Source organism: Labrus mixtus, chromosome 1, assembly GCF_963584025.1.
Source record: "Labrus mixtus chromosome 1, fLabMix1.1, whole genome shotgun sequence".
NCBI classification, from domain to species: domain Eukaryota; kingdom Metazoa; phylum Chordata; class Actinopteri; order Labriformes; family Labridae; genus Labrus; species Labrus mixtus.
The window spans coordinates 36,106,439-36,122,497 of NC_083612.1; the positions used below are offsets into that span (position 1 = coordinate 36,106,439).

Below are 16,059 nucleotides of genomic sequence, written 5' to 3' on the forward strand. Positions count from 1 at the left end.
TCGGCAAATCGGCAATGGGTTTGATTCGAAAACCGATTTTGAAACGAATTGTGAGTCCAAGAATCTAAATTGAAAAGAATTGTGAGATATTGAAAGATTCGCACCTGACTTAAAACAACAAAGAACAAAGAAAATCTTCTTGGTGTTACCATATTGTTTTCTAGTAGGGACAAGTGAAATTCTCCTGCAAAGACTGTACTTGTATGATATTTTGGCAAACCTCTCAGTGATGATTTAGTATTAAAACAATCCAAGATGTGTTTCCATCCTGCAAACCTCACTTTTAAAATGTGTCCTAGATTTTCAAAGATAATTTAAAACTTTGATGTGATACTAGTAAAAAAAAAAAAACGATATCTATACCTGTTGTGATACCACATCACAACAAAATAAGAAACTTCTAAACCACCCTGCAGACAGTGCTGTCACAGAGAAAGTCATGTATTACATACTTTGATAAACCATAATAAGTAAGATTTTTCTAAAAAAGAATGTGCAGTACTTAATAATCCCTCTTAATCATCATTCATAATCTAGTAGGAGGGGGTTGGTGTTTGTATATGCAGATTGAGTGCCCTCTGTTTTTTTCCCCTACTTTTCTTACTATTTAGGACATTTTATGGGTGTCAGTTATTGTACAGTGGTGTGAAGCTTCCTGTCAAAAAGTCTGCAACTCAGGAGTAACAGGTCACAATGTTGTCTCTCTCCTTAGCGCTTTGTCTGTCTGCAAAAGACCAATGATCTTGTGAATCATTTTGAGACATTAAAAGGACTTTAAAAAGCGTTGGTATTTGCAGGACTACAAATTCTAACGGTATGTATTGTGTCTCTGGGAGCTTCAGGTGTTATTGAGAGACCCTCGCAGGATGCAGCGCAACTTCAGCTGCAAACAAACAAAACCCAGCTCCTGCATGCACGTTTGTACCGAGATGGATTGTGTTTATACGTTTTTTAGAGTTTAACCACTGTGAAAAACATCTGAAAACATTGTCTTCTTGCTCTGCTTCACAGCTTTGTTTTCAGTGGCGCAATTTCTCTCTTCACTTCCTCTATCCCACTTCACCACCATTGCTCTTTCTTTTGCCCATGGCAGCTTTGGGTTGAAAATATGATATAATATCTGCTTTGGTACTTTCAAAACTATCAAACATAAACATAACGGAGATACAGTTGTGCCCTATAAAATGTGTGTAAGTGAGGTGGTGATTGTTAACCCATTCCAATGCACTTTGAGCAGAGTTTTAGTCTTAGCAATATCCTCCAATGAAACATGACATGTCATGAATTATGAAGTAGTGTTGCATTAGGCTATGAATGCAGAGACAGCAGTCAGTATGGAAAAAACATCGATAAGATGATCTGCCCTTGAGTAGCATCATGAACCCTCAGCTCCTTATTCACTTTCAATTGTCAGCTCATAAATAGGCTGTTAATGGATTTTGGGAGTGGCCTGCATAGGTTGGTTGTGAAGTGTATGGCTTATATCCAACATTCTCAGTTTACTTGACTTGGAGTTCTAATTTGTCATAAAATGCTATTTTGTATTTGAAAATTGTCACTCATGGAAATAAGCATAATGAAGCTTAAGTTGTTTGTTAAAGGAATTTATTGTGTGTCACTTTTTTATGGTATTAATCCATCAACTTTATAAAAGTAGTGGAGTAGTCTTTGGTTATAAAGTGAAGCCAAGGTATAATTGCTGTAAACCTTAGGGGGCTTTAATTGTTTGAAATCAGAGAGGGAAAGATGTCCCTACTCTTACTTGCTTTGATGGGTGGCTGAAGCTCAATGGTTCACTTGGTTTTCTTTCGACAGGATGGCTGGTGATTTGTTCCCAACTCCTGTAGTCTACATGTCGGTGTCCTTGGGCAAAACACTGAACCTCAATTTGTTTGAATGCATATGAATGGAATCAGCTAATACTGAGTGGCCACAACTCCGACATCACGAACCAATAGGTGATGTCACAGTGGCTTATCAGTTGTCTTTGAATGAATAATTAAAAAGAGAAATGCAAGATAGATCTTAACCCTACCTTTCTCCCTCATCGATTACATTTTAATTTGCAGTGTTTTTCATCATGATTTTGGGGTTGCCCTATTTTTAAATCCTCAATAAAGCAGACAGGGCGAACAGAGCCAACAGTTCTACCTTTGCAGTTTAAGTTGTAGAGCAGGAGCAAACGTGAATAAACTAAACACTTCCATATTTGTTCATACAAACACGCATGCATTTTAATAAGAATTTGATGTTGGACACATCACCACACTGTCCTGTTGACAAAGGGTCACACGAATGATACGGCTCATTATATGGAAGTTGGTCTGGTAGCTGTGATCTATAAAAACAAACCTGACGGTAAAATGTGCGCACCGGTAAGCAAACTGTGACCCAGGCGTACGTTCATTTTGGAGGCATGGGAAATTGGCGACACAGACGGCGAAGTGGTGAATTAAAGCCTGCAGATACATCTTGATGTCACATTTTATTTCACTAAATATCAAAATTTACTGACAGATCCACATCATCATAATCATTCAAACTGATGGTTTTATTTAGGCTATAATCACGCATGTAGTGAGCTGTTTCCAATAAGTCACTTTCATTATGACAATATATAAACATAAAATAAAAATAAAAGTCCGCCCCATACATATTTCATCAGCGCCGTCTCGCCTTCATTATCCCGGACGGACCTCAGAGGACCGGACTTGTACACTAATGTAATCACTGATGTAGAGTTAAACATTAGACTAACACAGAGACCATAGAGCCTCCAGTTTTCATTAATATCTTTCAATATCGTGCATTTATCATCAAGTTTGGTTTTTAGTTTTAATAAAGATGCCTGCGTCAAGACGCACAGAGACACGGCGGTGGCTTCACACATTTCGCCTTCTCGTTACTCAGCATGTCTTCATAAGCTGCATGTATTTATTCTGTAAATAATTCAAGTGTGGACATTAAGTCAGGGCATCTGTGACAGGATCATTAGGCATACATATCCTCATAATGAGTCACAGAGCAGACGGAGTTTACCACAGAAAAAATGTGACCAACAATCAACGTTTTTGTTCGTTGATCAAACCTTTGATTACTAATATGATAGAGTGAGGGAGCCTGCTGACTGACATGAGCACTCTGACAATATGAAGAAGTCAGTGTGGGTCCTGTAAACATGTAAACATTGTAGATATACTCGTGTGTAATGATGAACGCTGGATGTTTTGGCGCTGTAGGAGGACAGGGTGAATGCAGCAGCGACGTGGTGTCATTCTCAGACTTCAGTTTGTGATCCTCCTGCTGCAGTAAACTATCCATATGTCCATTTTATCCTTCACTTCATTCACAAACTCCTCCGTTTCTGGGTCAGAAAGTTTCTTTGTCTAAACTTCCGGGATCCAGCGCTGGAAACCTTAGCTCCGCCCCCTCGTTTGTATGCATTTTCATTCACGAGCTGCTTTGCATTTACCTTTTATGGTTGATTGTGGGCGTGTAGAGGGCGGAACATGGGACTAAACTACGTGCGCACATTTCCAGGTGGATCGTGATTTATAAAGGGAACATTGCGTGCAGGTGTGCGTACGAACGGTTTTATAAATCTGAATCATTTTGTGCGCACGCCATTTCCGTTTTTTTGGCGCACATTGCATAGCAGTGTGTAGCAGCCCTACTGCATGTCCAAAGGCCCTGTTTGTTCATGTTTGTATTTCGGGCCTATGTGTGTGAGAAGCAGGTCTCTTGGAGTGTAGACCAGACAGAATTTCACTCAGGGATTAATAAAGAAATTAATAAATGATTATGTGCGTTTGATACTGTGTGAGTGTGTGTGTGTATGCTTCTGTAACTAAGTCAGGGGGTCAAGGGCGGTACCCTCTACTCCATCCCTTTTGGAAAATAATAACTGAAAGCTTGCACCCTCAAACCACACACAGAAGTTGAACAGACAAAGGAGGAACAGCTGCTTTGTGTGTTGTATTTTGTTGCCTTGTCCTTTTTATTTCTGTTAGCTGCCTCAGGAGTGAAGCTCTCCCATCATGTACTGGCACTCTGACACTTCAGCTCCAAAATCCAGTCTGCAACAACTATCATTTATTAGCTCATTTCTACTCTAGGCAAATGAAATACTTAATTTATCAAGCCACAGGTTGGTTAGTTATGATGACCTATCATTAAGCTATTATTTAATCTTTTATTTTAATCAAGCAGGGAAGGAAATATTATAAAAATAAGTTGTTTTTTTTACAAAAAAAGGCCTAAAAACTATTGATTCAGCTTTTAAATGTTTTCAAAAATGAAAACATGACTAAAGGATTTTTTGGTTAGTATCATGACTTTTTACCACAGTGTCACACTGGAAGATACCACTAGATGGCACTAAATGGCTATACATAAAGGTTCAAAGCAGCAGCAACCAATATTGTATGGATTGGGAAGTAGCTTTTGTGATGTAATAGAGGGTGCTCAAAAACAAGTAAGCCAAGCACTTAGCTGACATCAACCTCCTTTTGAATAATGGCGGAATGTTTAGTTAAGAGAAACATGAACCCATTGTACCCTAACACCAAACTCAGGATATACAGGAGAGTGCATCATTTTACAGCTTAAGCAAAGTTTGTGAACACCAACAAGGTTGTTATTATACATGTATTTATCAGTTTAGACATGAGTGAACTTTTTTTTGGAAAATATTTAATTAAAGCATCACATGATTACATTTAAGGAATTTTAAGTGGCAAGTTCAAGAGCAGAGTGCCAAATTCAGATGGTATTACCAGAGCTGTTGAGCAGTTGAATGCTCTATGGTACATATATGATGCGATAACTCTTTGTCCGCATCCTGCACATTGCGTGCTTGTTTTTCTCAAGTTAAGAGAACATATTCAGACCAAAAGGGACAGTAAATAAAGTGCTGCTTTCTTCTTATTTTATATTTTGTACAAAAAGGCAAAGCAGTGAATCTTGCTTTTTGCAAGCGACAATAGAGAACAAGCCAAATGATGGATTTTTGTAGACCAACCCAGAAGTAGCATCACCATGGGGTCTGTTGAAAATTGGCCTATGGGATTTTTGCATTGGATTTTGGATCATTGCAGAAAATAAGCTCTGTGGCAAATGCACGTTTCCCGTTGACTTTTAGACGATAGACCCCATGGCGCTCAAATGCTAACTTACTTCCAGGTTTTAGGACTCATTCCCATGGCGCCCTGTGCCTTAAGATTCTTGGAAACACATTTTTGAGGGATAAGGAGTTTAATTGTAGCTAATTCTATAAAAAAAAAGCACAATAAAACATAAAAATGAAACAAACTTACATACATTGCTTTCGTTAAACCTGAAGTGATTAGTAGTATCTGATTCTTTCAAAGAGTTTACCGTTAACCACTCATTTGGCCCGTGTGCCTTTTTGTTCAAAGTCAGACTATATGCCCACTAGCATGATTTTACGACCCCTAAATTAAAGACTCGTTTTACAGGGAGTTGAACATAAAACACCCAGTCAGGTTAAATCATATTAAGAAAAGGTTTGTTTTGACAATCAAAAAGTATTAACAAACATGGTTAAATCATTATTTTAACCCAGGAACAACAAAAGGTAGGCTGATTAAAACAAAAGGAAGGATCAGTCACCCAACCAGCCCACAAAGGGCCGTCGGACCGGGCACTCACCCTCAACCACAAGCCACCTTATCCCTTAAAACACATAACATAAGCCGTGAAAAGGGAAAACAGACTTCTCAACCAACATTATGTTTGAACAGACATTTAGATGTGACTCTCAGGAGCCACGGAGAGAGAGGACCCTAATACCCCCCTGATTCGACCAAACCAGCTTGAAGACCCCAACACCCCCCTGACTTGACCAAATAAAACGATAAGAGAGGAGAATAGAAACGGGGCGTCGGGGCAGTTAGCACACTCCAATAGGAAACAATAGAATTAGGCTATTGTTGACGCTCGCTCGCTGTTAGAAATGACAAGTCTTTCCTTTTCCATATTTTATTGGCTTCTTTTAAAGGGGGGCATATATAAATCCATCCAGTCCTTTGTTTGTGGTCTGCATAAGTCTTAGAGCAAAGAGAAAAATGCTCCGTTTCAAATGTGCTCTCCTTGTGAAGTCACAGTGGGATTCTGGTAAAAAAAAATTCCCCTCCCCCAGCCTAGAACAAAACTTTTCAAAAGTCCGCCATTTTTATTCTCGCTAGCTACAGAGGAGTGATGTCTAAGGGGAAAACTCAGGGGGGGGCTCATTTCATTTAAAGAGACACACACCAAAACGGAGCGTTCTGAGAGAGCTGGTTTATACAGGGTCACAAACCTCCTCTGGTGCTTGATTCATGTTATATTTTGACCAAAGCACAGCACAGATGTTTCATTTAGACCACAGGAGGACTGTTTGAAAAGGTGGAGAAGAGGGATAATATATCCTCTTTAAAGATATTTCTCTGACATTTATGATACCGTGGCAGCTTTTGTTCACCTGCTGACTTGTTTTTTTAATTGACACACGTGCCTAAAGCAAGCTGCTCTTAAAGTGCAAAAACAGTGTGGATTATGTTAACCAGTACATCCATTTTTCCCAACACTGTTATTTTAATTCTGCTAAAGATGAACTGGATAGATGTTTATTGGTTTCTATTTATAGCTGAGAGATAGCACAGCGCTGTCTGTTGATGAGCTTGTCTCTTGTCTGTTTCTCTTTCAGATGATTAAAGTACCCCAGGTTAATTTTATAACAAATATTCCACCTCTGGAGTTTCCCCCTCTCCTTTCTATATTAAACAGAGCCATTAGTAGCCTCCTATGGATGGGCAAGAAACCATCTTTTAATAAAAATAATTGATTTGCTCCAGTGGAGGAAGGTGGACTGGGATTTCCAAGATTGGCATTTGATAGAGACATCTGGAGAAGAGCTCATCAGACTTGTAAGATGAGATCATGTTCATTAGTATTTGTGGTGGCTTTTAGAGAAAGCTTGGAAAAAGGAGGCAAAACTGTTACAAGGTGTAAAGGAATCCTTCATCAGAAGAAATAGGAATGATAGCTAAATCAATCAAAACATTTTTTATTTGTATAGCTTCAATTCAGAAAACTGTTATTATCTCAGGACAACAATCATAAAGAGCAGATCTAGACTGTACTTCTTATAATATTCACAGAAACCCAACATGAATTGGGTGTTTAAACCATAGACTGTAGGTTTAAACGGATGCCTCATTTTATTAAGTCCAAGATAACTAAAAGAAGCTAAATGTGGAGTGAGGAATGAAGGTGGGATTTATTCAGAACTCTGTGTCACGTCGTGCAGGCATGGATTTCAAAACCCTGATAATTAGGATGTTACCAGCAGTTATTGGAGATTTAAAGAACCACAAGAAAATCACAGGGGTCGAGGGACTTCTCTTAGAGTTTTGCTTTACTTATTGTCAAAATAAATGAAAAAGATAAAAAAAACAAAAACAAGATAAACTCACACATGAAAGGGTTTCCAAGCTGACTGACGGCAGTTGTAAGGACTGAACAGCGGCTTTAGATATTTCTTGTACTGTCATGAAGGGCTTTCACACTTGCAGAAAACTCCTGAAAATTGATATTTCCAGAAGTAGCTGTATGTTTGAATGCAAACAGCCAAATTTTTCACTCTGACTTTACCCGGAGTGTCTCCTACCAGACCCCAAGTTCGATTGGGCTGATGTGCGCTGCAGAATATTATCTGGAGAATTCACCTCGAGCCAGTGGGAAAGGGGGGTGCCGTTTACATCCTGTGACTGGAGTCAGTGTATTGACTGTTTGCACGATGACGCTTAGATCTCAGTACATGTAATTAAACGGCAGCATTTTGTTTTCTGTGTTATTGATATTGTGATTCCGAGGAACTACACATAGCATTGATATGAAGACAAATATTCTCATTATAGAGTTGTATAGCAAAACTCTGTTGCTTCGTCCGCGACTTCCACATTGTTTTGTTTATGTAACGATTTACCTCAGGAGTACCCCACCCCCCTCCCGTCTGACCGGGATAGTCTACTGCTCTGAGGTGTATATCTGAACAGCCAGGTCAGGAGAATATCCAGAGCAGTCCTCCTAATATTATTTAGATATTTACAGAAGTGCATGTGAGAACGGCTTTAGTAAAACCACATTTCTCCTAGCAAAGCTTCAATTACATAGACTATCTAGGCTATACAAAATATGAGAAACATCACACTTATAATAATTTATAATAATAATAATTTATCCTTTATTAATCCTGTGAGGGGAAATTCAGTTTTACTTCAATTTAATCTTAAAAATGTACATTGACTCTATAAAAAACATGCGTCAGTTTAGAGTTATTCTTACTTTGGGCTCATTTTTAAAACAACATACCAAAAAACAAACATCACAACCTACCCCATCCCAAAGACCACGATGGTTTTTATTCAAAATTGCCAACACCTGGTGAAACATGGGGCATTCATGTGCGACAAAAAAAAGGAAACAAATATTTAAATAATAAATACTCAATGGAGCATATGTATTAATCAACTAAAGTGGATCCAAACTTTAGTTTATAATCACATATCAAATAAACAATATCCAAATATTTAACCTAATGCTAATGGACCTGATTGTTGAGTAAGTGAGGCTCTCTCACACACTCCAAACTCTACCGTAAAAAGTTCCAGGACTACATACAGTCATACAGTTAAACTTAGTCTCTGGATTTAAGTGGTGTGTGATTGAAACCTTTGAGAAAACAAGTTTCAGTTATGTCACAAGATGAAAAACCGCTTTGTTTGAAACAGTTTGACTATTTGAACTGTGACTGTTCCCTGATTGTGTCTGATGGTTCAAGTGTTTTAGGCGTTATAGTGGTAATGAGGCAAACTATGCTTTGGAGAAAAATAATGTGTAGCCCTGTGTGGGAACATAGTTACAATGATTTTACAGGAACATTTTTATTTATTTTTTTAAACCTGCCTTGTAAGATTCATAGGTAAAGTGTCTTGAGATAACATTTCTTATGAATTGGCGCTATACAAATAAAGATTGATAGATTGATTGATCAATGTTTTTCATAATGATGAAATATTGTGTTTTTTCAAGCTGCACTGAATTAGTCTCTCTGACATCAATGCAAAAGTTAATTTACAGTAAAAACTTGCTGGCAAGCTATGTGCCTGATGCTTGTTGCATAGCTTTGACAAGGTTAAAAAAAACAAACCTTTGGTTTCAGTATAGATCTCAAGCAGACTTCCAAATGCTTGAACAATGAAAGCCTTTTTTCTCTCAGTCCATTAAAACAAAAACAGACAACAAAAAATGATACAGCTTCACAAGAAAAGGTTCAAAAACAAATTGATAGTTTTAAATCTGCACATCTCAATCCTGCACATTTTAACATTATTTGGTTAACATTTAAAAATGTTACACACATTACTTCTCTTCATGCTGATTAGAGGTGGAAATCTCCAGAACCAGGCTTTAGGTAGGTCAGCTCTGAGCAGGTTAAAGTTAGAAAGTAACTGGCCTAAATAGCGTGTGCTTGCAGGGGAAAAGGGCATGGTGGTTTGGTATCTCCCTTTGGCAACTGACTGTCAGCAGTTTGCTGCAGAGCACAGCAGCACAGACCCCTAAGAATTTTGCTCAAAGCTATATTAATTGCTAGAGATGGTACAGACCCGATCTATCCTAAAATCCGGTGTATAAGACGCACTTTTAATACCTATTTTACATCTTAAAAGGTGGCAGCGGCCTATACACTGGTGCGACCAGCTCCTTCATTACCGCTGGTGCAGCAGCCACTATCACTACAACCTGATGCGAAAATGCATCCCCATTCATGGTGTATTTGTAAGCTGATTGGACGCTGTGCTGGGAAAGACAGCGACACAGACCAGCGCTACTTTTTCACATCTTTTCTTCCTCACGATCATGTATTTACAGTCCGTAAATAAACCTTGTCGAGTGCTCTTTTGATTGAAAGAGTCCTATATTAAAGAAAAAGAGTGACCAGCGGAGTCGGGCAGAGAGCTCGTAAGCTAAAGTAGGGATCTGTGCTTAACAACTTTTCCTGCAGGCTGAGAGCTCGACTACCGTACTGTTGCTAGTAGGAGTGCAAACTCCACAAAGTGAAAATAGACGGAACTAAAAGAACGACACAGCTGCACAGAAACTGCATGTTGTAGACTTTGCTGAACACAAAGTCTTATATACCGGTGTGAATTATATTCTGGATTTTATGGTAATATTGGTATGGGGTATGGGGTATGTTGACTTCATTTACATATATTGTACTGACAGTGCGGATCCACGTCACCCATCAAGAAAGATCGTTCGACACTTAAAATATCACAACTAGTACAGTCTCACTTAGAAGACATTCAGACTTGACTGCAAGTTCCCACAAATCATCTACATCAAGTGATTTAGACAAGATGGACCAGCTCTTTCAGTATGATAAAAAGTGTAATTATTGCAATAATTTGTTGTTGCTGCTACCTGGTTGTATGTGAAGCCAGCACAAAGTTCAACCCGTTAATCAAAAATGCATTTAATGGCCAATAGAAGATGTATAAAACACTAAGTCCAATAATAAACTGTTTATTCGATTACAATGACCATTTTTTAAGATAAAAAATATAACATACCAGCTCTAAAGGTATATTTATTATTTATTATTAGATTATTGTAAAATTCAAAAGAAGATCCAAGAAAACAAGAAAACAGTCCTTTCCTCATAAATCCTTAATTGCGTTAGAAGTTTGAAAAGGTACTGAACGGTGGATTAAAGTTATAACTCCTCTAGATTTTGAATTAAATGATGCTGCATAGAGGCAACCATGCCGCCTCTTACTTGTTTTTATTTCATAATCTTTCAATCTCTGAGTCTCATATAAATTAAAATTATTCAGTCTGTATCCTTGGGTCTATTCATAACCTGCTCAATTATCAATGAGGCACCACTCCCATCATTTGAACAATATTTAATTTGTATTTATAAACTACAAGAGGAGGAGAGAACATGTCTTACAGTGTTTCCCACAGAATGACTTGATACATGGGCGGTGGCGTCGGGGGGGGGGGTTAGGGTTCACTTCTTGATGTCTTTATCACGTTTTTGACTATTGTGGTTGCAGTTTCGAAATGGGTGGCTGTGGTTCAGTGGGTGGAGTCATTGTCTCTCAACCGTAAGGTCGAGGGTTCAATCCCCAGCTCCTGCAGCCACATGTCCGATGTGTTCTTGGGCAAGACACTTAACCCCCGAATTGCTCCCACTGCTTCATTGTTGCCGTATGAATGGGATTAATTACTTCTGATGGACTCTTTACTCAGCAGCCTCTACCATCAGGGTGTGAATGTGTATGAATGGATGAGTTAATACTGATGGACTCTTTACTCAGCAGCCTCTACCATCAGTGTGTGAATGTGTATGAATGGATGAGTTAATACTGATGGACTCTTTACTCAGCAGCCTCTACCATCAGTGTGTGAATGTGTAGGTGTGACATGTGGAGTAAAAGCGCTTTGAGTAGTCTGAAGACTAGAAAATAAATATACAAGCTCAAGTCCATTTACCAAATGTATTCATACATATTGTTGTCATATTTTCATTGTCTTTATACATGTTATAGTTTTTGATCTAGTCTTTATGCATGATGCATTAATTCAAACCTTCAGACGCAGGACATTTTTGGCTCCACTGTAACTTGACACTTTTCTTTCCCCAAAGTGGCTCGACCCAATAAAAACAACAAGTACACTGCAAGAGAAAAAAAGAGTTCATAGAAAGAAGCCCATAACCACTTGTGTACACCATTAAAGCGCCCCTTGGGTGTGGGATTTTTGGAACTTTAAAAAATCAAGCTTACGATTGGGCCAGAAGGACCTTCATTTTAAAGATAGTCACTACAGAAGTCTGACTCATCTCACAAAATATCGTGCGTGCGTGCGTGCGTGCGTGCGTGTGTGTGTGCGTGCGTGGCCCAATCATGGAATAAAATGTAATACATAGCAGTGCATGTAGGATACCAAAGAACACAGATCTGGACTAATCCATCAATAAAAAATCCAAAATAGGGAACTCAACTGGGACAGTTTGAGTAAAAGTGGAATTAATTATCTTTCAGACATAATTAAGAATAATAGTGTTCAGTCATTTACAGAACTCTAAAACAAATTCAGGTGGGACAATAAAGAATGAAGAATTTAAGTGTTTACAGGTTAGAAACTGGATACAGTGGCTATACAAAATGTCATAAAATCAATGCAATTTAAAAAAGGATGCATTTCTTTCAGACCATAATCGCATTGCGGTTAATGTTTGCACTGACAGCCCTATTTCAAACCACCAAACTGAGTTGTTCTATGGTTAATAATACTTAAGAAACTAAGGGGTAACTGAAGTTATTTTTAAATTCTGAACAAAAAATGTGTTTTTTGTAAGCTGAAAGAAAGTTAATGTAAAAAGCTTTGTTACTTGCTAGACAGGTTAAAAATGTGATAGTTAGGTTAATGTCAGAAGAATCATAACTGTTTTTCCTCTTATATTTCCATATCAGGTATTGGAGGTCTGGAGGAGTACATCCTAAAGTCTGCCACCCTGTCATCTTCCCCCGCCTGTCCACCCTTCACTCCGCTCAACTTTGAGGCCACACCCATTGTTCGAGTTGCCATTGAACCCAAACATCCTAGTAGGTCTTGGAAGTCAACCTCACAACTCTAGTTCATTAACTGGACATGTTTTTAAAACCTTTATTTTCACTTGAATGCATTAGCCAGAGAGCGCGCCTGCACTCTATCACGTGCGCTGTCTCTCCCGCTCTCACGCAGCAACAGTTCTGAAATATACCTCGGTGGCCATACGTTTACCTGGGCGGCCCTCCCAGGTGTCGTATATGTGTGGAAAACACTGATGTCATCTGTTTACCTCTATGGCTAACTGAGCTTGCTAGGAGCCAGGGTTACTTTAACAAGGTTATTGGTTAGAAAACATTTCTTCGTTTACTCTGATCCTGTGTTATTCAGAGCAGAGACTGGAGCTGTATTGGCTTTGTACAAGTTGTTGAGTTGTTGTTTTTGAACTCAAGTCAATAAGGCTCAAAATGTACAAATATTCTTTTCTTGCAGCCGCTATTCTTTTGTGGTCTCATGACCAGTAAATCCATGAGAACTCTTAAATAATTCAGGCTTCTCCACCTTCTTCTCCCCTTACTGCCATAGATGGATAGATAGATAGACAGACGGACAGATGGATGTACTTCATTGATCCCATACAGGGAAATGATGTGTTACTGCAGCACGCTATTAAGGCAAATAAAGCAATAGATCTTATTTATTTGTGTGTCAGGTGAGATGCCACAGCTGGTGCGTGGGATGCGCTTGTTAAACCAGGCAGATCCTTGTGCTGAGGTTCTGATCCAGGAAACGGGAGAACATGTCCTGGTCACTGCTGGTGAAGTTCATCTCCAGCGCTGCCTTGATGACCTCCGGGATCGGTCAGTGTGTATATTTCGTTTCTTCTTATTAACCTGTGAATCTCTGTCGACTTCTTCTTTTGATGAGTATGCTGTAATGGTAAAACTTTGGACCTTCACTTGATACCCTACAATATGATAATAATATTAATAGAAATTATAATAATATATTACATTTATTTAGCGTATTTCAAGGGAACCAAGGACGCTTATAAAGGACTTGCAACCCGGCTCGTACTTTAACACCAATAACTGGTGACTTCACTTGAGCTGTTGGAGTTATGGAAGACCACACACGCGGGCACCAATAATGTTGATAATGTGGTAAATTTGGTTATTAAATTAATATTCATAATTTGGATGAATTAATTATTTATATAAATTAACACAATTGTTCATTATTTATTTATTTTTTAACAATATGTTTATTGAGTTCTAAACATTTTTTCAAGACACACAATTACAATTAAATGAATGCTAAGGAAAATATATATATATACACATACACATTAAACACAAAAACTAGTTAAAAATTTAGCAATATTATTACTATCCGTATTAAATAGAAATAACCAAAGAGAGTGCATTGCCATAGATGATTTAGTTAATCACAAATATTCTGGCCAAAAACAGTTTCTACAAAAACGACCACAATTACAGACATTGCCAACTCTTTACCAGCCTAACTCAAAATATGACAGATTTTTATCACGAAGAAAATTAATATATAGGCCCCAGATATTGTTAAATAACTCTTGTTTTTCTTTAAGTGTATATGTTATTCTTTCCAAAGCCAAGCACAGAGACATTTCATTAAACCAACGTGTAACACTCGGTCTACCACTGTTCTTCCATGGTAATGCTATTGTTCTTTTAGCCTGCAATATGCAGAGGTCTACAAAGACCCGTTTTCTGCGGGTCATATTACGTCCTTTTTGGTAGATTCCAAGAAGAAAAAACTTGTGTTCTACAACTAATTGAAATGATAAAAACTCCTGCATAACACGTCCGACTTCATCCCAAAATTCTTACATTTTTGGACATTTCCATACACAATTGTAAAATGTACCTTTGTCCTCCCCACACCTGTTACATAGGTCTGGGATGTTGGGGTTAAATTTGTTATATAGACTCTCATTCACCATTTGTATTGAAGCAGTTTTAAACAAGTGTTAGCTGTTTGAGTCTGTGCTTTATTGCATGCCTTATCTCATTCTTCAGTTGAGATTTCCTCTTGTAGATCGTCTTTCCATGCTTTCAGTTTATTTTCTGAGGATTCTGCTGACTCAGATATCAGCACATCATATACTTCTGAGATTATACCTTTTTGAAAAGGGTTTTTAATTAAAGCTTTTTCCAGAAGAGATACTGCGTGTTGACGTGGGATATTATTCTTCGCTACCAGTTCCTCAAATGTCTTAATGCTCCCATTACCTGGATTAAAAATGTCTTTCATTTGACTCACGCCCCTATCAGCCCACAGTTTGAAACCACCATCAGCCCTGCCTGGTACAAAATAATTATTTCCCCAAATTGGGCTATACTGAGAGAAGGTAGGCCCACCCTTTCCAATATTTTTGTACCTAGTTCCACACAGAGATCAATTAACTTGTACAACATCTTCTAACTTGAGTTATTTCTATACCTAAGTAGGTGAAGCTGTTAACCACTTTGAAGATATATATGTAAGGGGGTGGGTTATCTTTTTCCTTTGAATTTAGCAATAAGATGGATGATTTACTTTTATTAATTTTGTACCTGGAGATTTCTCCAAATCTTATAATAACATCCATAAGGGCTGGGACCGATTTCCTGATTTTTTTTTTTAGAAAAATGGTCACGTCATCTGCATATAGAGCTATGCAATATTCAGATAGACCTACACATATACCTGAAATCAATGTGTGATTTCTCACCACAATTGCTAAAGGCTCGATTGCTATTGTAAATAAGTGAGGCGATAACGGGCAACCTTGTCTACAACCTCTGTAGATTTTAATTGGATTGGACAAATTGCTGTTACTATCTCAGCATAAGGCTCTGTATATAAAAGTTTCACCCACCCATTTACAAAACATTTCTCCAAGCCCAAAGCGATTCAGTATTTCAAACAGGTACGCTCACTCCACCCTCAGATTGGTCTCAGATTTTCACATCTATCACTTGGCTTTCCAGGTTTAGGAAGGAGTGTCAAAAGAGCCCCTCTCAAGGATGGAGGAAGGATCCCTTCCCGAAAGGATTCAGTATACATTTCCAGAAGAGGTGTATTTAATTTAGATTCAAATTTCTTATAGAAATCGGTGGGTAGACCATCTGGTCCTGGGGCTTTCCCAGAGCTCATGCATTTTATTGCAACAGAGATATCTTCTAACATTATGTTTTCCCCCAATGTCACCCTTTCTTCCTCATAAATAACAGGAATATTGAGATTATTTAAACATATATTTTGACCCAGTAATTCTAGATCACCTTGGAGCTGTATAGTTTTTCATAATAATATTTGAATGCACTGTTAATTTCAATAGGATCTATTATAATATATTCATTTAGATTTTTTAAAGTAGTAATAGCTCTTTCAGTTTGAAGTTGTTTTATG

At 38.1% G+C, this 16,059-nt stretch overlaps 1 protein-coding gene across 3 annotated transcripts in view; it reads left to right on the forward strand.

The window, feature by feature from the left end:
* The window catches only part of efl1 (elongation factor like GTPase 1), a 70,078-nt gene that overhangs the window by 31,535 nt on the left and 22,484 nt on the right, over nt 1-16,059 (forward strand). For all 3 annotated transcript variants that reach the window (XM_061043734.1, XM_061043727.1, XM_061043740.1), the window contains exons 16-17: nt 12,549-12,680; nt 13,337-13,484. In XM_061043734.1, the coding sequence (XP_060899717.1) occupies nt 12,549-12,680; nt 13,337-13,484 (280 nt within the window). The remainder of the gene's footprint in view (nt 1-12,548; nt 12,681-13,336; nt 13,485-16,059) is intronic.